General features: G+C 40.8%; 1 protein-coding gene across 2 annotated transcripts; it reads right to left on the bottom strand.

Moving 5' to 3' along the window:
- Positions 1-861: 861 nt before the first annotated feature.
- gsk3aa (glycogen synthase kinase 3 alpha a) lies at positions 862-23,490 on the bottom strand. 2 transcript variants are annotated; one of them, XR_013965642.1, is made up of 12 exons: positions 23,152-23,490; positions 18,167-18,252; positions 17,368-17,469; positions 17,129-17,212; positions 14,758-14,868; positions 13,832-13,962; positions 12,562-12,766; positions 12,312-12,407; positions 11,675-11,861; positions 9,756-9,833; positions 6,816-8,214; positions 862-6,779 (listed from the first exon to the last, which is right to left on the bottom strand). XR_013965642.1 is itself a non-coding variant. In XM_080787460.1 (11 exons), exons 1-11 carry the CDS (start codon positions 23,327-23,329, stop codon positions 8,153-8,155), a joined length of 1,320 nt encoding a protein of 439 aa, XP_080643586.1. In that variant the 5' UTR covers positions 23,330-23,490; the 3' UTR covers positions 862-8,152. The 2 variants fall into 2 exon arrangements, 1 of the variants encoding a protein (XP_080643586.1); XM_080787460.1 differs by having other exon boundaries at positions 862-8,214.
- Positions 23,491-24,771: the final 1,281 nt, after the last annotated feature.

Genomic DNA, 24,771 nt, shown 5'->3' with positions numbered 1-24,771 from the left:
TGCAATCCCCCCCCCCCCCCCCCCCACCACCACCTCCCTCTCTCTCTCTCATTAGCAGGCAGCAGGCACATCACTATCTCTTTCTCTGTTTCTGGCGCCCCCTACTGGTACTAATAAGTCACATACTCGTGCTCATGACAGCCCACTGATACATAGATATGCACTGACATTGCTAGTTAAATTTACCCGCAAGGGTCCACGCGTGTGTGACTGTGTGTAATACTAATATATATGACGATTTACCAGTAACATTAAGTTAAAAAGCCCTCCCCCTACCCTACTGTTGTAATCAAAACTCTTCAAAAAGGATGTACATGTACAAGGTTAGCTCTGGTCCATCTGTTAGAGTGGACCTAGAGCTAGTGCAAAATGTAATGTGTTTGCCTGTTCGCCTTCATGTTTGAGTAGGGATAGTAGGTTGTCAAATGATAAACGAAATGCACAAAATACACAAGTAAAATATAATCCAGTGATTCCCAAACTGGGAGTGGGAGCCAAAATCCCCAGGGAGGGTCACCAGATAGATGATTAGCCAATCAAGCTGTGCAGTATTGTTTTCTTAAACAGTAAACAAAGTTTGGGAACCCTTGATGTAATCCACACACACACAATGTAGGCCTATAACACCTTTCAAATGTATCTTTCTCATGCCATCTCTGCAAAGTTGACAACAGACCGTAGAGACAACAGTATACAATTGGGTGATGTACATTGTGCAATGCCAAGATATCAAGCAGATTAAAACCTGTGGCTTATTTGCAAATCAACATCTATGTACTCCAAACAACTAGTTCGCACACACAAAAGAATGCCACACAGCGGTTTAACACAGTTTAATCACTTTATTAAATGAGTCCATGACCATATCATACACACAGAACAGAGTGGTGTTTCTCTCTCTCTCTCTCTCTCTCTCTCTCTCTCTCTCTCTCTCTCTCTCTCTCTCTCTCTCTCTCCTCCATCACCTCTAACATCTCCAGTCCAGTCAGAATCACACCAGAGGAACAGCATTGGAATGGAAAGTAAAAACAACGAAAACAGAAATACTAATAATAATAAAGTATAATGTTCTCCCTGGAGAGGTTTGACGGGTGTATAAACACGCAGTATTGAAATAATATAATTCAAAAGCAGAGTCAATGGTAAAGATGCTGAGATATAAGTTGACGTCAGTAAGTCGCACCCGCACAAGTTCCATACATGACTTTGCACCAGTTATATGCTTTGCACACACTCATACAGGACAGGCGGCTAAATCGCTACATGAATGTCCAAGTCTGCCTGCCATCTTGTGGCAATTATAAGCACTAACCAATGCCATACAGCGTTGTGTCACCATGTATTGTAGTACAAAAATGCCCAGGTGAACATGGTTGGATATACTGTATAAAAAACTAATCTGGGATTTTCAGTTCAACCCCATACTTGTTGAGTGCAGTTATGAGAGATAATGTGCACTTTCTTTGAAAATGCCCACAACTTGTAGGTAGATCAAGGTCCAAGCGGTGCACAGTACTGTACAATGCATTCTTTCACAACACACAAATGAAGAGCTTTGTTCCAAATGAAGTCGATTACCACTAGAAGAAAATAAGACTCTTCCTAAATGGCTTGTAGCAAAAAATACAAATATAAAAAAAAAATACACAAAACATTGCTTCTGTTCTGAACCACTGAAACCCTCATTGAAATGCATTGACTCCAGCAGCATGTACTTTGTCTCCTCCTTTTAATCCCTCTAAAGTTCTAAACCTTTGCCAAAAAATGCCAATTTACTCACAAACATTGCATGCAGCGGATGTTTGACAATTTTGCCAAATGTTTGCCTACTATGGCATGCCAAGAATAGGGACACACTAGGGTTTGTGGTTAACCACTTATACCCCTAGGCCTCCATCTAAAAGCTCAGCATGTATATTGGCTATTTTTAACCTTTTGCCTTTAATGACATGCCCAAAATAAGTACACCCGGGTGAACCTGGTTAAGTTCATAGGTTGGCATCACACTTCTGCAGACTCCACTGTATAGTAGTACACGTATAGTGAATAACAGACCTCATGTCATCACATGATGTCTGTTATTATTCTTATCTATTATCCAGATTTTGGAACAGAACTCTTCAAATGTTCATGAAAAGGTCAAGAAGAACATGGCACTTTTAAACTAAGACAAAGGAGATGATAATAGGAGGTTGTGCAAAGAAATATAGGCCTGAACTACAGTACAATCCACATACAAGATACTGGAGTGGTCACCACCAGAGAGAGACAGAGAGAAAGGGACAAAGATTTATCATCAGAAAACATGGGAAGAAAGCCATAGGTTTAATCTTTTTTTCCTCCTCATTTTCATTTTTTCCCCCTCTTTGCTATTTACATTTTGGATCATAGGAACATTGTGAAAGCCGTATTTACAAAAAAACAAACAAGAATGACCAAACAAAGCAAACAAAATGAGGATCTACGTACATTGTTGACAAACTGAAAAGAAAAACACTGATAAATACTGTAATAAAAATAAAAAAGAGAATTCTAAATCAGTGATATTTACACATGTGCAATAAGAAAAGGAATTCGACGGGAAAAAAAGATGGCTTCTGACTTTGAGAAAGAGGAAAATGTTAGATTTTTTTCACATGATAGAACAGTGGGCTGGGGTTCACAGCTTTTCATAGCAAAGTGAAATCGCTCTGAGCACAAATCCCTGCCTCATCAGCACCCCATGTGAATAAAATCAAACATTCTCAGGTTGGATTCTATACATAAAAAAGAAAGCAGAGAAAACTAGGGCTGCAGATAAAACAGAACAGTACTGTAGGTGTAACAGGAATGGTGAAATAGTATAAAATGCTTAAACTAGAAGCTTTCAAGTGGTCAGTATTGTCAACTGATATCAATCTATAACACTGGCAGTTCAGATTATAGATAACATGGAGCCGCGTGCGTGTGAACACGCACACACAATTATTCTCAGTGGGAGAAAACAGGGTTATCAAGAGGAATCTCATCGACTTCTTTCACAGAGGTAACAGAACTATGAGTGATTACTATTGAACAAACGTGTGCAAACATCCAAACCTGCACACAAAACTTGCACACGTATTTACTTAACTATTGGGAATTTCCCTCATTCTTTTAAATGACTTCTGTCAGCTACTTCAAAACTACTAGTCATTCATTTGCTTTCTTTACTTCAGCCCATATGACAATCAACACTGATAAGATATTCAATCAAATGTCCTCTTTAACCTGATACATTTTGTTGACTGGTGTCCCTCGACTCAAACCTTGGCCAACTCCTTTTATCCAACTACAACTGTACACAAAGTCTTTGCCAAAAAGATGCGAGTCTATTTTCACGGAACATTCGCCCAACATTACATGCCCAGAAAAGGGATGCTAGGGTTTAACTGGTTAACACATTATGGCATTGTGTACAGTACATAGCACCTGTATTTTAATGCCACAGGTCTCAACTCCCTGGTGCCGTTTGCTCTAGTGTCTAATCTAAACCCAAAAACTAGGTACATACACTGTATAGGCTGCTAATGTTAATTTCCGCAGAGTGTGAGAGGGTTTGTGTTAAGATCCATATATCATATATGGATTTGAAACTTGTGAATGGTTTTCTAAAGAACTTAGAACTTAAAATATTACTGCAAACCAACTGATTTTAGTTGATCTCAAAACAGGTGCGATCTTCATATAAACCTTCACCCGTGTGGGTCTGTGTGCAGGTGGTGGTCATTTATGCACAAATGTGTCAGCACATGCATACAATACACTAGTCAATTGGTATGATTTTGGAGTATGATCATTAAGAATCTCCTCACTGACTAAAGCAAAATTATAATTGAGATTTGTGCATTAATTTAACATTCATGTACTGTTTGGGTAACTTCATGTAATGTATATATATTTGTCAGTTCATTACACTTTAGGACTTGATTGAAGCAACAATGTCTCTGCTTCATTCCTTCCTATTTTTCCCTTAAAGGGGCATAACAGCAGTGGGGATTATCCAGCACAGTTGAGAGCAAGCTCTCCACATACAGGATGCATTGGGAAGCAGCTTTTGACGATAGGATTCAGGTTTAAAAATCTCTGTAGTTGCCGTTGCATTAGGTGGCAGAATAAAGAAATAGTAGCAGTTGCCTGGGTCCTCAGAACCACAGCTGAATACCACACACCCACCACTCATCTAATGGACAGTACAGGCAGGTGACGAATTCAAGGAAAAACCTGAATAAATTGAGGAAACAATACAGATGCTTCCAAACAGGTTTACTGTATTATACAATTCAGCAGTTAACATGCTTTGTGGCATGTATACAAATCCTAGGCAGGCTCAGTTGACCTTGATCTTGATCAGTTGACCTTGATCGAAAGGCAACAAGAGAATAATATCTAAGGGACTATGAAAGAGGGTTTGTTATTGGGGCACAGATGGCAGGAGCTTCAATCACAATGAGAAGTCATCTCAACTAGCTAGTATTTCAATAGGAACAGTGACATTTCCATTTTGATCTATGGAAAAGATATCATTAAATAGGGTTGGAAAATGTGGTCAAAAGAGCGCATTCAATGACTGATGCTTGTGCATTAGTGCAATAGGTAAGGAAAAACAGAACGGCAGCCCTTCCTCAAGTGACTGAAAATGTCAATGTAGGACATGATGCGACTGTGTCAGCAAGAACAGTCCATTGACTAGATAGATACAAAAATTATAGTAGTGTTGCAGTGCATAACACACTCATTACAAAGACATGGTGTGGGGGTTACACCCAGACGGCAGACACTCATACACTTAGGGTGGCGGTCATGCTGTAGGGACAGCATCCTGGAATAGTTTGCATCCACTTTTCCGCTTAGGGAAGGGTAACTGCTGGAAACCAATACAAAGTTATTCTGAAATAATCATTTTATCCTGTGATGAAACGCGTTTTCTGATGCCGTCCACTAGTTTGAGTAGAAATTATATGAATCATATGCTATGGCCTTCGCAGTCACCAGATCACAATCCAATTTAATACTATGGTAGACAGCGCTCCCGCTCCGCAACACTATCATAAAAAAACATCATAAAAAACAAATAAGGCAACATCTTTTGCTAGAATGGTGTTCCTTCTCATCAATAGAGTTCTGGAGACCTGTACAATCTACACCAGTGATTCTCCATTTTCTTTTATTTCAAGGACACCCATTTTGATCAGATTTTTATCTTTGAGACCCAAGTCCACACTGTAAAATACTCAGTGTAATTTAAACTCAGAGACAGAGTACATTTGTACATTTGTGAGTTACAAACCTGAAATTATTCAAGGACCCCTGGGGGTCCCCAGAGAACCAGTTATCTATACCAAGGTGAACTGATGCGGTTTTGGTGGCCAGAGGTGGTCTGATGACCAGACACAACACATTGGTTTTTCTTTTAATTTGTCACCCATCTGTATAATGGTCTTCACACTTATTTCCACTGATACGACATGCGAGACTGGCAATAATGCCATATCAGAAACCTTTTCCAATTCCACACACCCTCCCTATGAATCAATATTCATAGCCCTTTCTGCAAAGATAAGACAATAAATACATTTATATTACATTTGCTAAAAAATAAAAAAGCAGCAGACATTTTTTATCGGCATAACTTAATAAAATTGTGTGCGTGCATATATATATATATATATATATACACACACACACACACACACACACACATAGTATACCTGTGTGTGTATACATATGCTCTGCTACTGTATACGGATTAAAAAGAAAAGGAGCAACAAACACACACTATTAAGCCCAAGGTCCAGTTCTCTAAACTAACCTAAAGAGCACTGCAGCACAAAGATAATCTCCGTACAATTACTTTCCAAGCTGTTTCACTGTGTTATAGGAGTAGTTCACCCAAAAAAATACTTATTTTCTATCAATTACACATCCCATGAAGCCTTGAATTCATGGAGATTTTAGTTTTTGTCGCATTGGCCAATAATGTGATGACTGGCATCAAAAGTAGCATCACATTGGCGTAGGAATGCGACAAACTAATAGAAAGAATTCAAGGCTTCATGGGGTGTGTAATTGATGGAAAATAAGTCATTTTTAGGGTAAACTACTCCTTTAAAACCCCTCAAATAAAAAAATATTCTAAAAACGGCCTCAACAAAAATAACTCATTAATGTCCTAGAATTGCCAATTTGCCACTTTACAGTATATTTTTGTATTGAAAGTTCTTAACTCTCCAACAACTGAAAACGGTATATCTTTTACCTCTGTTAAACGATAACTTAAAAGTAGATTTAGTTTAAGTTTCCCTTGGGAAACATGGAACTCTGTAACCATCCGTTGGTGTCCTGCTTTGATCATCAGCCAGGGTCTGAACAAACTGAATATCATGGGTCAAACAAGGACACTGATTACGCCAGATTACTCCACTTTTGTTACAGCAACAAAGGGGGTTATTTTAGGGCAGGAAGCTTTAATTTTGTTCCTCTTCTCAGCTGTCAAGAGGGAATTGCATACATTCCAGCAACCACACCTACTGTAGTGCATTTACTTTATACCTCACTGTCATATTGCCTGCAATATTTCCTCTAGTATAGAGGCCTTATGACAACCCTCTACGATGTCTACCACAATCAGTGCTGTACTCTTTAAATCCAGCCTTCTGCTTATACTATCATGGGATCAAATTTAGACAAGGACCCCTGTCTGGGCTCAGCGTCATTTGTAAATATTATTTATAATCAAAATATTATTTAAGCGTCAAAACCTACCTAGATAATTCCTACTCTCTCCACTTCAGCACCACTTCCTACTAACATTTAACAGAGACGCAATTATTGAAACAGCACATGCCGTTTAATTTGTGACGTTTTCTGAACAAAGGGAAAAATGCTGGATTATTTCCAACACATCCTGCACATATGAAAATCTGAAAAGTGAACATGATCCTTGACCGACTTTCCTCTCCTCTGAGAACACATTAAACATTCTACATGTAATCAGTTGGATCAATAAAGGTCTTATCTTCTTTCTCTCAACAGTATAGTAGAGGTTCTGGTGCAACTCTAACCACTATCAAGGCTACATGAGGAAACACTAAAACAATTGTGTTCACCAGGATCAAGGCCATAAGCTAGGTTTCTTTTTATAACATAATACTGTTGTTCTCTACAGTACTGCACGAGTTGCTAAAAAACCCAAAAACATGTTCCCTCTCTTTAAAGGTATGACATGATTTATTTTACCTTGATCAGTTCTTGTGATACAGTCTAATGGGTCCTAAATCTGGTCAAAGTCAGGCAGTGTGCAGCCCACCCACATAAATACTGGAATAAAAACACGTGCACGCACGGACACACAGGCACACACTCAGACACACGCAGACGCAGACACACACACACACACACACACAATCCCCTCAGGAGAAATAAAACAAAAATCTAGACAAAACGTTGCATGGTCATCATTGTCATTTTTCAGTTAAGTCAAATAAATAATCAATAAAAAAAGCAAAAAAACCAAACAAACAAAAAAACAATGTTGATTTAAAAACATTTTACATAATAGGGAACCGGCCCCCTCGACTGCACCTTCATATTCCCCTGCAAACAGCACCTAGAGCACTGAAAACGTTGCTACTGTGCATGTGTGCGTGACGTGGTGGACGTTAGCGTGAAAGCATGTTGCACAGTAAAATCCTCAACTGTTCATTTAACAGTTGAGAGTTACCCTCTCAGCATTAAAGCAACACCGAGGGTTTCACCGTGTGCAAGTCTCATCGCAGCGCTGTACTCCCGAGCTTCTACAGAATGCGACACAACAGTCCTGGTTATAGCTAAGAACAACAAAATGGTTTGTTCCGACATTATGTACAGTACAAAAAGAGAGATGGGGTGTTGTTAATGTAATGTCTAATTTATACTCTTTCGGATGGTGTCGCGTGCTGAAAATAGCTCATCTATATAAGCTTGTAGATCAGCTATTTCTATGACACCGGTAGACAAAGAAGTTTGAATCAGTCAAAGCAGCGTGGAGGGAAGCAGTACAGTGTGTGTGTGTGTGTGTGTGTGTGTGTGTGTGTGTGTGAGACAGACAGAAAAGGGCTCGGCCGGCAGACAGACAAACAGGTGGAGCGCTGCTTCAGATGCTGCTGAGAGATCCTGGTACTGAACTGTGTTGAGACGAGTCGGAACCGGTACCATCTGGAGAAGACAAGGGAACAGAGAAGAGCATGTTGACTTGTGTACCATTTTGAACCCGGATCTCCGAGGGACGAAATGTCTACTGCTGCACTAACCGCTAAGACGGAACGCCCCCTTAGAAGGGGAGATTTTGCACTACCACTGAGATTCATGCAATACCACTTGTATAAGAGGTCCTACACGAACACAATCAAAATGTCTCTATAGTAGAGTAGGGACTAGGGAGACCTTCATCCAAATAAGTTTCAGGCTAGAGGGATGGCTCATATTTATGAACACAAACTTCAAATATAGACCCTATATATACAGTACATGTTACAGTGAATATGAGGAATCGGTGAGTTTCCCCAACTCACCGGTGGGATTGTGAATTTGAGGAAGAGCCTGTTGTTTGCCGTTAGCAGATAGTGCTAGTAGTGTTAGCCTGGTTATAACAAGCTCGCATTAACGGGTCTATCGAATTCCTAAATCCATTTTCTCCCTTTTCCATTTGTCGTCCCACCCATTGTCCTCTGTCAAACACTAGGATGAATTTGTTTTTGTTGTGCTTCAAATTCAGTACCACTTGAACCCTCATTCATATATATATACATACATACACACACACACACACACACACACACACTTGATAAAACTGACCTGTAAAGAGTGCATTTGGTACACTTATTTCACTCTATACAAATCTATTTGGCAAAGACAGCAGATCTACAAGCTCACAACGTGTTCCAATCCAACGCTTGTAGCTTCTAGATTGGCTATTTTGGGCAAATGTCAGAATAGGGATGCTGGGGGTTTAAGCAATAATATAGTTAATCGTTACGTGGTTTTCATATCATCCCATCCTTATTACCATCACCACCATATGGTATAAAGAAATGTGGTTTGGGCGACATCACATTGGGCAAGATAACCTTTCTTGGCGACGGAATCTTAACTGGCTGAAGTCACCTATTTTGTCCTCCGTTTTTGTTTTATATATACTTGCAGTTAACACTGATAGGTGCTACCGCTCCAGGGTCAGTTAACACTGATAGGTGCTACCGCTCCAGGGTCAGTTAACACTGATAGGTGCTACCGCTCCAGGGTCAGTTAACACTGATAGGTGCTACTGGTCCAGGGTCAGTTAACACTGATAGGTGCTACTGGTCCAGGGTCAGTTAACACTGATAGGTGCTACCGCTCCAGGGTCAGTTAACACTGATAGGTGCTACCGCTCCAGGGTCAAAGAAGATGCAAGGGAGAGACAGGAGATGATTTTGCCATATAAGTCAAACATGGTCATGTAATCCTTCATGTGGGTCATAATCTTTTTTAGAGGTATCATTATCAGGGAAATGCATATATTGCCCAGCCATAATTTAAAGATAGTAAAAAGATATAGAATAGCATTCATACATTCCATTGATTTAATGTTTTGTGTAGCCTTATTTGAAGTCATGCATATTTATTTTTGATAAATAGTAGACAATTTATGAAGACAATTCTTTTCTACTATTGCTACTCCTATGCAACACAACAACTAATCCAGGTGAACTGTGTACCATGGGAAGAAGCAGCGGTCTGAGCACGGGCGTGAGGAGGAATGAGGGTGGAGTTCAGCTGGGGCTGGATTGACAGCTCTGTAGAGAGAGGGAGGGCAAAGGTCACCATTAAAGTAGTGGTTCTCAACCCTTTTAGGCATGAACCCTCCCCCCGATAACAATCATATTTGAACTGGGGATCCCCCCCCCCCCATGTAGGAGTTGAGGCATTCAATTTAGTTTGACTCGGTTTCATAGATAAATATAGTAAAAATAGACAATCTACAAGCTCTGAACGCCTCACAATGCAAGGCGTTTTGAGCTTGTAGATCAGCTATTTTCACAATTGTTGTACCCTTTCTTATTTAATTTGACAATTTGGCCACTGTTTGACCTTTTTTTGTACAGTTTTTTGATTACTTTAGATGGAGTAAAAGCTTTTCTTTGTAGTATTAAAAAGGTCACTAAAATTGTCACTCAAGACTCATGACTCAAGGTCATGTAGGGACACCCTGGGGGTCCTGAACCATAGGTTGAGAACTACTGCATCAAACAACCAAGCCTTGGACAGGATTATGCCCAGTTCTGTGCACAAGGGTCGACTGAAGAGAATACAGAGAATACAGAGACAGGGTCGAGTGGGTATGGATCAAACAAACTATGAAATAGCTCAATACTAAGCTACTTAAATTATTTGAATGTAATAAACTACTCCAATTACGCCAATCTTTGTCTGCAGTGAATGGAGCCAAGCGTCTCTGTATGGACATAGAAGCTACATACAGTAGATATGTTCCAAATGGTTAAGATTGGTAATTAAATTAGAACCCATTAATGTGGCTCTTTAGACTTTCACTGGAGAAGAACTGATATAAACAGGACTCATGCAGTCGGAGCACTCTCTGAAGTTTGATAAATGTGACAAGCATCTGAAACATTATCTTGCCACCTGAATTTCCGTTATTATTTATTTATTTGTGCACCTGGCCCCACTGCAGTAACTTGCGATCGTATTGATCTGGCTATTAAATCGCCCTTTGATAAATAGTTTCTTTACAGAAACGACATATTTCACTGTGTTTGTTGATAGTAAAAGGGTTAGCCAGCCGTCAGCTGCTTTGCTACTACGGTATTTTGATTGGTTGGGGGTGAACCAATCGCCGAGGACTGCCTCTTTGGCAACGCCCATCCCAGAAACGGCTGCAGCAAGGTATATTAAATCAGGTTAGGAAGCGAAGACCGTACGCTGAACTCCATGTTGCTCCCTGGAAGGAAAGAAACATGCACAATTGAGACAAATCATAGATATGGCACAAATGACCCAGCAGATGCCACTGAAAGGAGGGGTGCTTCATTGCTTGTACATATGTCACATAATGTACCAACCGACATTACTGTCTGTGTGATGATCCATGCTGGGACTTACTTACCCACTTGCTGTTAAAACTTTCTTTTAAAAGGTAAAATGCAATGATTGATTAACGTGACATATGCATCCCTCCTTTCAGTGGCATCACACCATCTGCTGTGGTACAAATGGCCATTTGTGCCATATCTATGATTTGTGCATGTACAACTTCCTGGTCTCAACTGCGCATGTTTCTTTCCTTCCAGGGAGCAACATGGAGTCCAGTGTACGGCCTTCGCTTCCTAACATGATTTAATAAACCTTGGGCTGCAGTGGGAAGGGTTGTCAGTCTGAATAATGGAGTCAAACAAAATGAAATTTCAAGTTGTCAGGCTAGGACTAAGTAAGTTTGGATAAGAAAGAATATTACAGATTTACAGGGGTAAAACAGTGGGTGAAATCTGTATAGGAACACTGTATAGGAATCGGTCCGCTAAGAGGGAATCGCTCACTAATGGGAATTGTTCATTATGGTTGGGATCCTTTAAGATTTTAAGTATGTCGTCCAGCTGGGTTGGGATGGGGGTCTAACCTGTGGTGCTGAAGTTGAATAGCATGGGCAGGTCACGGCCGCTGGGCAGCCGCGCGTTGGGCTGGCGCAGCTCGTCGAAGAAGGCGTGGGAACAGGCCTCTAGCGGGGAGAGGCGCGTGGCAGGAGTGTACTCCAGCAGCCTGGAGCACAGGGCTATGGCCTCCGGAGGGGTACGAGGCTTGAACACCTGGACAGGAACATTAATGGAAGTCATTTGTCCACACAGACTCTGGTGCACAAATAGATTTATGAGCCGTTTTTATGAGCCGTGCTTTTTTTTGTACTGTAAAAACATAATGCTTTTGTTCAAAGAAAAATAAATCTGTAAAACCGGATTAGATTTCTTCCTAGATAAAAAGCCATGATTTACACCTTGCAACCGAATACACATTTACCGTTTTCTTCTGGTTGTAGGTTATTTTGCTTTGTATGTACTTGCATATGTAGATTATAAATGCAATGCACCCTACCACTACATACAAACATGTAAATACTATGACAAGCCTAGCAATCTGCATTTAGGAAGAAAAAACCTGTTTAAATGTTTAGTGTGTAACAGGGACAATATTTCAATTGAAGAATGAAGGATTAATCATATACAGGGTGTAGCACAGTGAGGATACAGGTCAGTATTTACCTTGGTCCATGGATGGGCTTTGATCTGAGGGAACTTGAACTCTGTGTAGTTGGGGTTCATTTCCCGGATCTGTTCCCTTGTTGGGGTTCCTAGCACCTGACAAGTGAAAGGGAATGTTAGTATTATATTTTGTTGTGTGTAGGTTAAAGTCATAATCAAAGAACAAACCAGGTCAGTGAAAAACAGGTTAGCACAGACATTCCTTACAGACTGTACGACTCATTTTACACATGGCTGAGCCTTCTCTTACCTTAATAATCTCCACTAGTTGGTCTACTCCGCTGTCTCCAGGGAATATGGGCTGGCCCAGCAGCAGCTCAGCCAGCACGCAGCCCGCCGACCAGATATCTATGTTAGCTGTGTAGTCAGTCGCTCCGAAGATTAGTTCTGGGGCGCGGTAGTAACGTGAGCAGATGTACGACACGTTGGGCTCACCACGCACCAACTGCTTGGCACTAATGGGAGGAGACAAAGAGGAATGCTTTATGGTTGTGCTAAGGTTCATAAACGATGGGCATGATCTCAAGGGCTGTCACGGTTATGATTTCTTCACAGAGAAGATTGTGTGCACATCTTATGCCTGTATTTACTATTTAGGCCAGGTGCTGGACATCAAGGTGAGAATCAAGGAGAGGATAAAACATTCGCACTCTGTCAAGCTCATCAGGCAAATATTTGCCCGATGAAGACCTAAAAGGGTCCAAAACGTTGCACCAGTAATAAAAGTACAATAACGATTTATTGGTTTTTCTATCATTAAATATTGGAACATTATGAATGAAATGGTGCACAGGGGCAGATAACTTACACAATCTAGTAACTTTATATGAATAGTGGAAACAGACAATAATGCGTTTTGAGCTTGTATATCTGCTATTTACACTATTTTCGAAAAGGTTTGAAAATATATGAACATGGAAATGATGACAATTATGCAAAATAATTGTGATTATCTCAAATAATTGCGATTATGCAAGAATTGCGACAGGCCTACTGATCTCACAACTGATTTTGGAGACTTACTATGGAATAGCACAAAATCCTGCTAAGACCATTCATAAGTAGGTTGGAGAGGCCAACTGTCAGCATCAGCCAAGAACACTGGAGTCTGTGCAACACCTACCATCAGCTCCAGTGACTTGCCACATACTCATATGCTGAGTTGGTGGTGCCCAGGATCGACCCCCTGACCTTGTGGTAAGTGCTTATTTCCATCTTGAAAAATATATTCTGGAGAAACTCAGTATCTGGAGGTACTGTGTTTGTTATAGCTGAACCAACATAGATGATGTTAGAGATGCCAGGCATGATACACCTAACTGTAAGTCCAAACATCATTTTCTCTTGGTTCTGTGCTCCATGATCAAGGAACCTTTAGTAGTGATTAAATACACTCACTTTATGGAGAAACAGGTCTCAAAATTACACATGAACAAACACAAAAAGATATAAAAACAATAGTCCTAGTACGCATTTTTGGATAGCTTGTTTTTATGGCCCAGTGTTCAGAACATGCTTACCTGCCAAAGTCACAGAGTTTGAGGATGGCCGTCTCTGGGTCGACCAGCAGATTCTGTGGTTTGATGTCTCTGTGACACACACCCTGGGAATGGATATAAGCCAGACTACGAAACAACTGGTACATGTACACCTGACGCAGAGACAGGGGAAAAAGAGAGAATGTCAACATTAAGAAATAACAATGTTGATGTAACATTAGCTTACAGGGACAATTGTGTCGTTTGGATAATTTAAATACCAGTATTTTCAGGACTAAATATTTTAGCATTGTCTATCTCAAGTGCTACTATGCAATTGGTACTAGTAATAGCACTAGTAATAGTAAATACAGGCTATCAGGATAATCCACGCTTATCAATTAATCGATTATGACCGAGCAGATCAATTACGGATTAACACATTGCCTCCGTGACCATAGACGGCAATCACTGGCCAGTGCCAGCCAAATACATAACAAATCAATAGAAGAGCAGTTTCCTGTCCGCATGACCGGAAGTAATAATGGTTCATTTTCGTGCCAGGGTTGTGGCCGTGTTCTAGCAATAGAACCATTGATACCGGGACCTCGAATTAATTTTTTATTAAGCTCTCAACATCGTACTTTATCACATTCTGAGCCCTAAAACCACTAAAGACTGCATGCACGTGCACAGAGGATTTGGGATTTAGGCTGTTTCTACCATGGAAGCTAAAATAAGGTAAAAAAATTTGATTAATTCTGGATTAATGCTCTTTTATCAAATCTTGTGTTGTCGTGTTTGGTCAAAACAGCTACAGATAGAGAATCTAATTCTGACTTTAATATAAAATGTTTTTACGTTAAGTTATATAAAATGTATTCAATGCCAGGAGACAAAAAAAAACTAAAATAACAAATGAATATCAGACAGAAATGCAGAGGACGAGGAATCAGTACGGTGACTACCTTGACATAAATGATAGGAATGATGCTCTTGGCCTTGTTGAAATGTCTGGCAACCCTGTAGACCGTCTCAGGGACAAAGTCCAGCACCAGGTTGAGGTACACCTCATCTTTCTGGAAAAGGCACAAAGCATGGATTAAAGAAAAATATAATCGTATGCCTGAAAACGTGACGAAAATGTGCAATTTGTGAAACGGTATGTATCGTTTGATAGGCCATATCAGAGATTAAAATCATCCCAAAACACAGTTTATAGTTAAGGGACGCAATAAAACAACGACCTCTACATCCACGGGATGCACTACTGTACTGTTTTTTTATTCTAGTTTATTTTGCTAGCTTTAGTTATAATAATCATTTCTTCTTCTGTTTTCTACATGAATATAACCACATTATAACCATATAAAATGAGTGGGACTAAAATGTCCCTGGGACTCATCTAAAAGACCATCCCTGCATCCCGGGACTCATTACATTGAAAACCTATTTACATCACTGCAATATATATATATATATATGGCCTGTCAAATTATTTAAAAGAATGTATCACGTTTAATCGCATGATTGTCCATAATTAATCGCGATTAATCGCAAATGAATCACATTTTTTATCCGTTCTAAATATACCTTAAATCATTGGTTTTCAACCCACAGACCATGCACCATTTGATGAGATTTAGCCTTGCAGACCTAAACTAGAGAATATGTCCACATTTCCATGCTGTACGGATGTTGGTACCATACTACCATAGCATAGGAGAGATAACAGACAAATGTTGATCAAAATAATTATTATTCTACATCCTCTAATTGTGTAGACTTCTTGTAAATTAACTTAAGTAATGCTGATGTTTAACAATAATTCAACTCTTGGGAGTAATTTAGCTGGGGACCACCTGGAACCCCCTCAAGGACCACTGGTTGAGAACCACTGAATGAGAGGAATGATAGACAGAGGAATAGATGGATGTAGAGCACAGGCTGGGGCTGACAGAGGAAAAACAATGGTCTGGTAGGGGGTGAGAGAGAACTCCCTCAAGGAACACTGGTTCAGAACCACTGACTCACTTGAATCGTTTTTAATACACCCTAACACACACACACTCAGACATCCCCCCCCCCCCCCCCCGCTCACTCACTCTCTCCCGCACGCAGAGTCTGTTGCTAGCTTTAGCAGTCAACATTAGCATGAGTGTAGCTTCAAGCTTTCACAACTAACTGCTATCTTTGTCAAACAAAACTGTTGCAGCTTTTGTTTTTGACCAATGCCCACAAAGAGCGTCTGATCTTATACGTGGAGCTAGTTAATTAATAATGAGCACAACAGCTGTTCTGCCGCTCTGACGGTGTTGGGTGAAAGACAACTAGCTCAGCTATGAGCACAGAGGCAGAGCAGTCTGCCTGCTTGGTGCACTGCTGCTGAATGACTGAGGATCAGAGTGGAGTGAGAGAGGGGGAGGCTATCGTGAAGGAATGCAACATGCATGCACTCTTTCAAACTTCACAGTGTGTTGCGTTAATCGTGTGTCAATTAAATTGACGCCGTTAAAAGGAATTTGCATTAATGCACGATTAAAACACAATTTTTACATAGGACGCCTCAGGCCGTCATAAGGATTCGAACCGAGAGGTGCCTTGGACGTCTGTGGCCGTCCTAGCGCACCCTCAAAGATGCAGGGCGAGATAAGAATATTCAGAATTTTTCCTATGTTTTTTCGCTTGCCGTATGCCAACGCTCTGTGCAATTATTAGCTTGTCACAGACTCCCATGTTAGCGCGGCGGAAAGAATAAATCCAGGGCGCTCTCCGTGGTGTTGAATGGATCGATATGCTGACGCTTCATTTCTGCTCCTCATCCGTCTCTCCCGCAAAATATGAACGCTTTTTGGATCATATATCGTATAAATTAAAATGATCGGGATGTTTAGGTCAATTTGTCAAGTCAACTTTTTTAGGAAAGTGTTTCCGGTTCATGGCTTTCAGAGTAAAAGCGATCAGACAACTCCGGCACCCCAGAGCTCCTATTTTGATGCACTTCCGGCACTAAAAGTGTTACTTAACGCGCTTAACTTTAACAGCCTTTATATATATATATATATATATATATAGTCTAAACTTTGCCAAGTCTTGCTACGGACACATTTGTCCGTGTATGGACTACGGACACAGTGATGACCCCCTTATAAGACTCATCAATGATGACATGGTACTTGAGGGTAGATGTATACTGTATAGTATAGATTCAGCTGGGTGATTCAATAGCATGACATGTTTGAATTGTGAATTGTTATTACCACAAACATGTCATTTTTTAACCTCAACTACTGCACAACATATTGCAAGTAGCATCCCAAAGAACTCGGTGGACAGTACCTTTTCTCCACTGGAGTAGAAGAAGTATCGTAGTCTGACAATGTTACAGTGGTCCAGCTTCCTCATTATCTGTAGCTCTCGATTCTAAAAGACACAAAAACAACAATGGATTACAGCCAAGTGGCTCCCAAACACTTTAGCGCAAGAGCCCAAAGATTAAGAAGTTTGCCTGGAACCCAAGAGAACAACTGACAGATAAATATGTGCAGACAGTCAGAATGATGGCCAGAGATGTTTACCTTGAACCTTTTATCTTGCAGGACTTTCTTGATGGCCACCATCTCCTGGCTGTCAATGAGACGGGCCTGGTATACAACACCAAATGACCCATTACCAATTACCTAGGAGGGATTCAAAGAAAAGTACTGGTAGGTTTTGTTAAAAGCATTTCAGGAAACAATCGTCTAGAGTCATGTTGCTTTCCATATCTGGCCTCCAGTCCAAATAGAGCGTCGCAGTCCCGCCCCCTTTCAGAACAACGAGGGCCCAGGAAATAATTTCCCCGTTGGCTTTAAAAAAAGTATTTATTTAAAGACCTTTTAAGCCTCGTACAAAGCCAACTCAAGTTGTGACAAATCATGACAACACACACAATGTTTTGGGCCGATCAAATAATTAGTAAGAAGAAAAACAAAACAAAAAGTGTTGTACCCTGCCTTTTTTTCCTTCTAATTATTTGATCTGCACAAAACATTGGAGTTATTGTCATGATATGTCACAATCCGAGTTGGCTTTGTCCACGGCGTAACAGTCTTTAAATAAATACTTTTTGAAAAGTCTATGGGGAAAATGAACAGGGAATTATTTCCTGGGTCCTCGTAGGGGGCGGGACAGCGACGCTCTATAGCAATGGTAAAAATGGGTAATTACTAATTACACTAGCAGAAACAGTCGCAATAGTAATGGTCATAGTAAGTAGTAATGGTTGTGGTGGTAGCAAGAGAAGAACCACCTGTAAAACTGTTGAAATGAGCTACACAAATGAGGTTGGACTCGCTAAGAGACTAGTAGACTCCAGCCACTGTATTCGTGCCTCACCTTGATATCTGTGTAGGAGACTTCTTGGGGGCGGTCCGGTCCCTGCCCGGGCGTGGCCACAACCGTCGTCACCTTCCCACTGTCTCCTAGGCAACGACCACAAACAAAGCAATGTCAGCTATGAGGTCAGGTAATCGAAGGAGAGAGCTACAGTGGATATTTATGATGGTTTAAAAATGTAAAAAGAAATATAATTTGTTCAATAAATGTCAGATGTTGCAACTTAAGAAAAGACTCAATCAATATATGCATGGCATGCTGATGCAACTTTATCCTACGTTAAAAAAGCTATAGACATATATATTTATATTTTTCATGGACGCATCATAGTATAGTTCATTCAAATCATAGGAAAACTATTAAAAACAAATCCACAGACAGACATTTTGCGCATACTGAGACCCGTTTATACAGGTCACAATTTTCAGTACAACACTCAGACCTGAACAGTCATAGAAAAATGGATGCCTCATTGGTTCATTGGAGCGGCGTGTCGACCTGAGGGCAGAAGTGGCACGCTACGCCACGCTGCCACTCAAGTGACTAGTAACTACTAGCCAATCACAGTGCGTCCGGGACCCAAATGTCCACTCTGTGACACACGCGGAAGCTTCTGTGAAGCACTAGTCTCTTGTGGAAGGACTGTTGCCTCTGGCTATGAGAGACTAGTGAGACACCAAGGAAGCTTGCCATCCCTTTTGCACGTCTACCTGTATTTGTGAACGGTGATATTGAATGCATTGTGTAGGAGCCTCGTATGGCTCTCAACTCGAGACTTGTTATTCCATTGGACAAACTTCTAGTAGCTGGCACTTTTTTGGCATTCTATGCGAGGTTCCATTTATTGAGCTGAGGCCAAAGTGATGTGAAAACACCATAGACAACTGAATGATCAGAGAATCATCACTAGTGTCTCCAACAGACTATCCTATAACTGTGTGAAAGCTTTTGAACACTGTTAAACAATATCTGTTTATCTAAATAAATCATTTATTTACGTGATATGAGCGTAGGCAACTGCATTGCCTAGTACAGTAAGTTCTAAAAATGTTATCAGTAACCGTTTTTGTACAGGTGAAATAGATAGTCACTCTGGTACTTTCGTGCTGTTCTACAGAGGGTTGGACATGATCCAACCTGGTCATCTGGGTCATCTCTTAACTCTGTCCATTTGAATAATTAGGTTAATGATGGTGCCATGGTGAATCAATAGGCCTATCAAACCTCCAAGGAAGAAGAACGCAGGACCTCAGTTCATAGTAAAGACACAGGAATTAATTAAAACAGGAACGGACGGAAATATAGGCCAGGTCCATGCCCTGAAATGAATGTGCAGCTGATGTGATGACAGGCCTAAATACACGGCTCATTCTGAAGTGCCATACAAATATAGGCTATACTATATAAGATTTAATAATATAGGAACTTCTAGACTGCGCTTCAATGTACCTTATTGGACGGTAGTGAATAACAAAGACTCTGGTGACCTGTAATGTACAATCATGTCAAGACTGGTGTACTCGTTTTGTCTTGTTTTTATTTATTTATTTATTTGTCTGTGCATTGTAATTGTATTGTGGTTGTTTTCCTATGTTGTGTTTAAAAAAGAAAAATGTGTGGTTCTATATACATTGAATGGCGATTGTTCAGCTGTGAAATTTCAGAGCCTCAATAAAAATACATTGAAAAAAAATACAGGAACATTTAAAACAAAAGAATGTTAATTTAACATAACTGCATTAACATACATAATTTTGTCCTGCAATTAGTATTATTAACCCATTAAGACCTGAGGCCAATTCTACAAATGCCTTCTAAATCAGCAGTTCTCACACTTTCAAGAATTTTCAAAAATGTTCAAAAAAATAGCAGATGTACAAGTTTGATTAAGCTTGTACATCTGCAATATTTGAATAGCCAACGCTAAAAATAAAAAATGACACAGATGCTTTCCCGGGTTGTTAATGGAGATCAACAACGTTACTAGCATTACAGTAAGCTGTGTACTGTAGCTAAATAACGAGGCTTACATCAGCCATAATTATTCTGAACTATTCACGCATACCCTACCCAGAAAACAGCTTATGATGAGGCAAATGAGTTAGCTCTTCAGAGGACTGTACTGCACCAGCACATATACACAACCTGCCAGCACCCAATGATGACCCTAGAAGCCAGGAAACCTTTTACCAGCACAGATCACAACAACATTCGTTTATACAACGGCATCGCATTATTCACCAAGTGCAATAAAGGTACAGCGATTAGTCACAACAAAGCTACATATTACATACTTTTCAGAACAAGTCGAACTCAACATAGTACAAATATAATCCCTTTCACTTGCAGAGCAGTGAGACAGACACAGGGTAGAGTGGAGTGGATGCGACCATGTCCCATTTTGAACCCTAAATATTAGTAGGTCTGTAAATAGTACCGTATACCAACTCGTTACATTGTCATTTAAATGTTTCAATTTAAGCACCAGAGTCTCTCAGGCACAGAGAGAAAAATAAATAGGAAACATTCTAAACTCCCTGACTCCCACCAATAAAATACGAGAGAGCCTGCATTCAGGCTAAAAAGAAAACAGTGAATAGTACATGGCACTGCAGTATCCAGTACTGGAACTACACGGTCCAAGGATCATGTTACAGTGAGTATTTAGACAGTACTCTACTGTCCTCATTAAGGTTTGGGGTCAACACAAGGCATTTACCTGTACAGGTAAACAACACCTTGTATAACCTGAAGGAGCTTCACTCACACACACACACACACACCCACACAGTAGTAAACACATGTTAGTCAAGCAAGACAGTTTTAAATAAACGACACGTCACATTCTTACAAAGTATTCTTACAAGCAGAGCATCATATCCTATGATTGTGTTGCATCCACACAAACACAGTAAATTGTCCTGAGAAACAAAAGTGCTGTGGTCATTCAATGCGTGCCGTTGTACCATGTTGAAAAGGTCTGCTGTCTGACCGGGTCAGCCAGAGACAACTAAATGGGGGTCATGCTAGGGATTGGCCATTAGGAATTGTATTCACAACTCTTGTTATCCACCCATGAATGGTTAATTAATGATCATTAACCGATATTAAAATGTACCATTTAGAATGGACTAAACATAAGAGAAACTAACCGTAAGACCTGATGCCGACACCAGTGCAATACGGCCACGTTAATCGTTTTACATTAAACATCATAATTATTGTTCTGTGTTCCAACAATCAACATGGCTGATAAACGATTAAGTGCAGCACTGATGTATTTGTTAATAGGTCTACTATCTATAGATCTACTACCAACGCACCAACCCTGTTCTAGATGGCTCACAGATGGACACAAAAATGCTTTTTTGTGTCCTTGTGTCTTTGTCCATCTCACAAACTACTGCACCCATCATCAGGGAATCACCCCTAAAGCTGTGCACAGACCCAAAACTCCACCCCTGACCTGGGGTGTTCGAGCCCGGGACTGGCTCAACCCGACAAGCATCTGCTCTGCAATTTATTAGCCAGAGCAGAATTTAATGTTGTTTAAAGTAATTTAATGCAATCAAATAGGACTTTTCTGTTTGGATGTATGAGCTGTCAAGGCCATAAAGTAGTTTTTTGCCACTCAGTAGGCATTCACGCATAACCTCCGCGTATGATGATGTCACGCGCATACCCTCTCAAAACCAATATTGCATTTTTTTGTAAATAATATCAGCCGATACTGTCTGATATGATGAACGACATATCATGCAGCCTTACTAGCATACAGTACAATGTGCCCATGTTTAAAGAACAATCACTGTATACACAAAAAAATAAATGCATTCAGTCTGTGACAGATTATCTCTCCCATACATTGATTGGATTGACACTGTCCCATGTGCATTCCCTCATACATCTATGAAGACCTGTCTAGAGTACTCGACCATGAATAATACCAAGGTGGAAACAAACATATCCAGAAACCAAATGCACCTTGAGAATGTGGTTAAACACACACACACACACACACACACACACACACACACACACACACACACACACACACCTACATGTACAGAAGTATACTCAGTTGCCAATAAAGCACATTATCTGACCAAGATCTGAAAGGCCTGGAGCCAGGCTGCTGCAATTGATTTCGAATGAAAGACAACACAAGCTTTGAACTGTTGATGACTGACCCATATTAGCTCTCTAATATCAAAAGTCTGAGACTGACACACCGCTGACTGCTAATCAGATAAGGTCCGGATTAGCACACACACCCCTTTGCTGTCTTAATGACACGTTTTACAGCTGTCACCATGGTGATATAATAGACATGGTGGTACCGTTTGAGACCATGGATGACAGTCAGCGACCCGCCACGTCTAAACAGACGCCCATCTCTTCTTGCGCATCACTTGCATCCCAAATGAAAGTATCAGCCACCTGCTGCTGATGCCTGTTCTGCTCTTGACCTTGCAAAAAGACAAGTTTGTGTCTCCAGTTCTAGCCAAGCTGGTCGGGTTTACGTGGAACTTTGATGTACACTCTCAGGTGAACAGTGAACCGAGCGTTGTAAAGTGATTTTGACTAAACGCCAGGGACAAGGTTCAGGAACATCAATCCAGCAGCACTCTCAATAATAGTTAATAGCTCAAGCCCAAAGTGACCCTTTAAAAACTGTGCAGTTATCTGGTAAAACCGTAAACGTACCACATGGAAAGTCTCGGACTCCCGAGTAACTGCATGCGCTGATTAGCCAGGCTATTTTAGCGTTACTTAAAGTGTCCAAAACATGCAAAACAAGTGGCTAACGCTAGCAACCTAGCATGCTACCATTAGCATCGTTTAATATCCAAGGGTGGCGGTGCAACTTTCCTCATGCAGGCTTTAAAAGAACATAATGAATATTTGACATGGATATGCAGCGACGTCTTTTACCCCTGCAAAGAAAGGAAAGTCAACGCGTGTGGCTAAAGGCGAGGACTTACTGGCCAGCTTTAGGTTCGAACATCCCGACGAGCTGCTCCCCGAGGCCTGCTGCGGGACCCCGGACTTTCCTGTGCTACTCCCCACGGCAGCGGCTGATCCGGCGGACGCTGCCGCGGCTCCTGGAACACCTGGCGGCTCAGCAAACGAGCTGGTTCTCTGCCGCCCGCTGCCGCTCATATCTCTGTGCAGGGGTCGCGGGGCGGCGGGCTTGGGATTCACCTTTCCTCGGCCAAGTGTTTTTCAATTATGGATCTCTGACATGAAATATAACGTTGGAATGAAAAAAGACCGACGGACGGACACCTCTTCTTTTCAGTCCTCCCGAACGCTGCTCGGCTGTCTGGGCTACGAGACACCCTAGAAACTGGCCAGTCGCAATGTCACCTGGGAGATGGAGTTCCAATTAGCTGTGCCAGGGCCTGCTGCCTAGGACCTCGCAAATCAAAACAACTACAATTCTAAAATGACACAACAGACTGTTAATGTAGGCCAGTCACTTCAATTATTTCAGCACAATTAATAGGTTAATAGTCTAGGATAGGCTGTCTAATTCCATTATCATGTACCAATAAGCATGGCTTTATCAGTATGTAATTTCTGTGGCAACTTGCAAGCTACCCTTTTTTCTTACTACAGACACACACATACAGTAGGCTATATAAAATGGGACTGGGGAATGGGGAATGGGGACCCCCCCGCCCCATAAATGCTAGCATTGTACTTTTGTTCATAAGTGCATCTCCAGAAAAGGTGTGATGATTATGCTTGCTTGCTTGGCTAGAAGTAAAGGATTTTTTTGCCAGGCAGCAGTTTGAGGTCAGTGATGTGCCCTGCTTGGGGAAAACAAAGTACTTAAGGGGCACAGGCTATGCAGGCTTATCTAGGATTTTAGAAGTGGGCAGGTTATTGCCACTACCAGCCACATCTAGTGTTCCCCTGACCAGGTCCCCCTTATGCACCTTAACCCACCTTTCACCCAATATGACCGGCAAATAAAAGGTACTGCCACTAATCCAGTTAAGCACTCCCTCCTGCACTGAATGACCCACTAAACTGAAGACACTTAAATGCACCTTCCACGGATTTTAACCCATTAAGAAAACCGAGGACGATTCCACAGATGCCTTCTAAATCAGTTCTCAAACTTTTTTGTGCCGATGACCCCCCATAATGATATGTACTTGGCCAAGGACCCAGCCCGTCTGAAAATGTTTTGCGACAGGAACCCCCAGAAGAGAATATTTGTGTTGAATTATATTTCAAACACTTTCAAGATTTTAAAAAAGAATAATTTCAAAACAAGCTTGTAGACACTAAAGCAGTGATACTCAACCTCAGGCCCGCGGGCCACATCAGGCCCGCGGGACCATTATGACTGGCCCACCAATGAAAATCTAAAAAAAAGAAGAAAAAAAAATCTGGAAAATGAAATAAAAATAAATAAATCTGAATGAAGTTATCTTTAATTACATTATTATAAGTAATACTATTAGAGTTGTACTATTACTCGAACGAAAATAAAAGCTTGGGGGGGGGGGGGGAGATGCAATGCAAATGAAAGACATATACTGTATATCCCTATTCCCTGACATAATTTTATAGCTAAACGGACAGAATTC

The sequence above is a fragment of the Protomyctophum bolini genome (genome assembly GCF_963924005.1).
Source record: "Protomyctophum bolini genome assembly, chromosome: 17".
Lineage (NCBI taxonomy): Eukaryota > Metazoa > Chordata > Actinopteri > Myctophiformes > Myctophidae > Protomyctophum > Protomyctophum bolini.
This window is presented reverse-complemented; position numbering and strand designations above follow the sequence as displayed.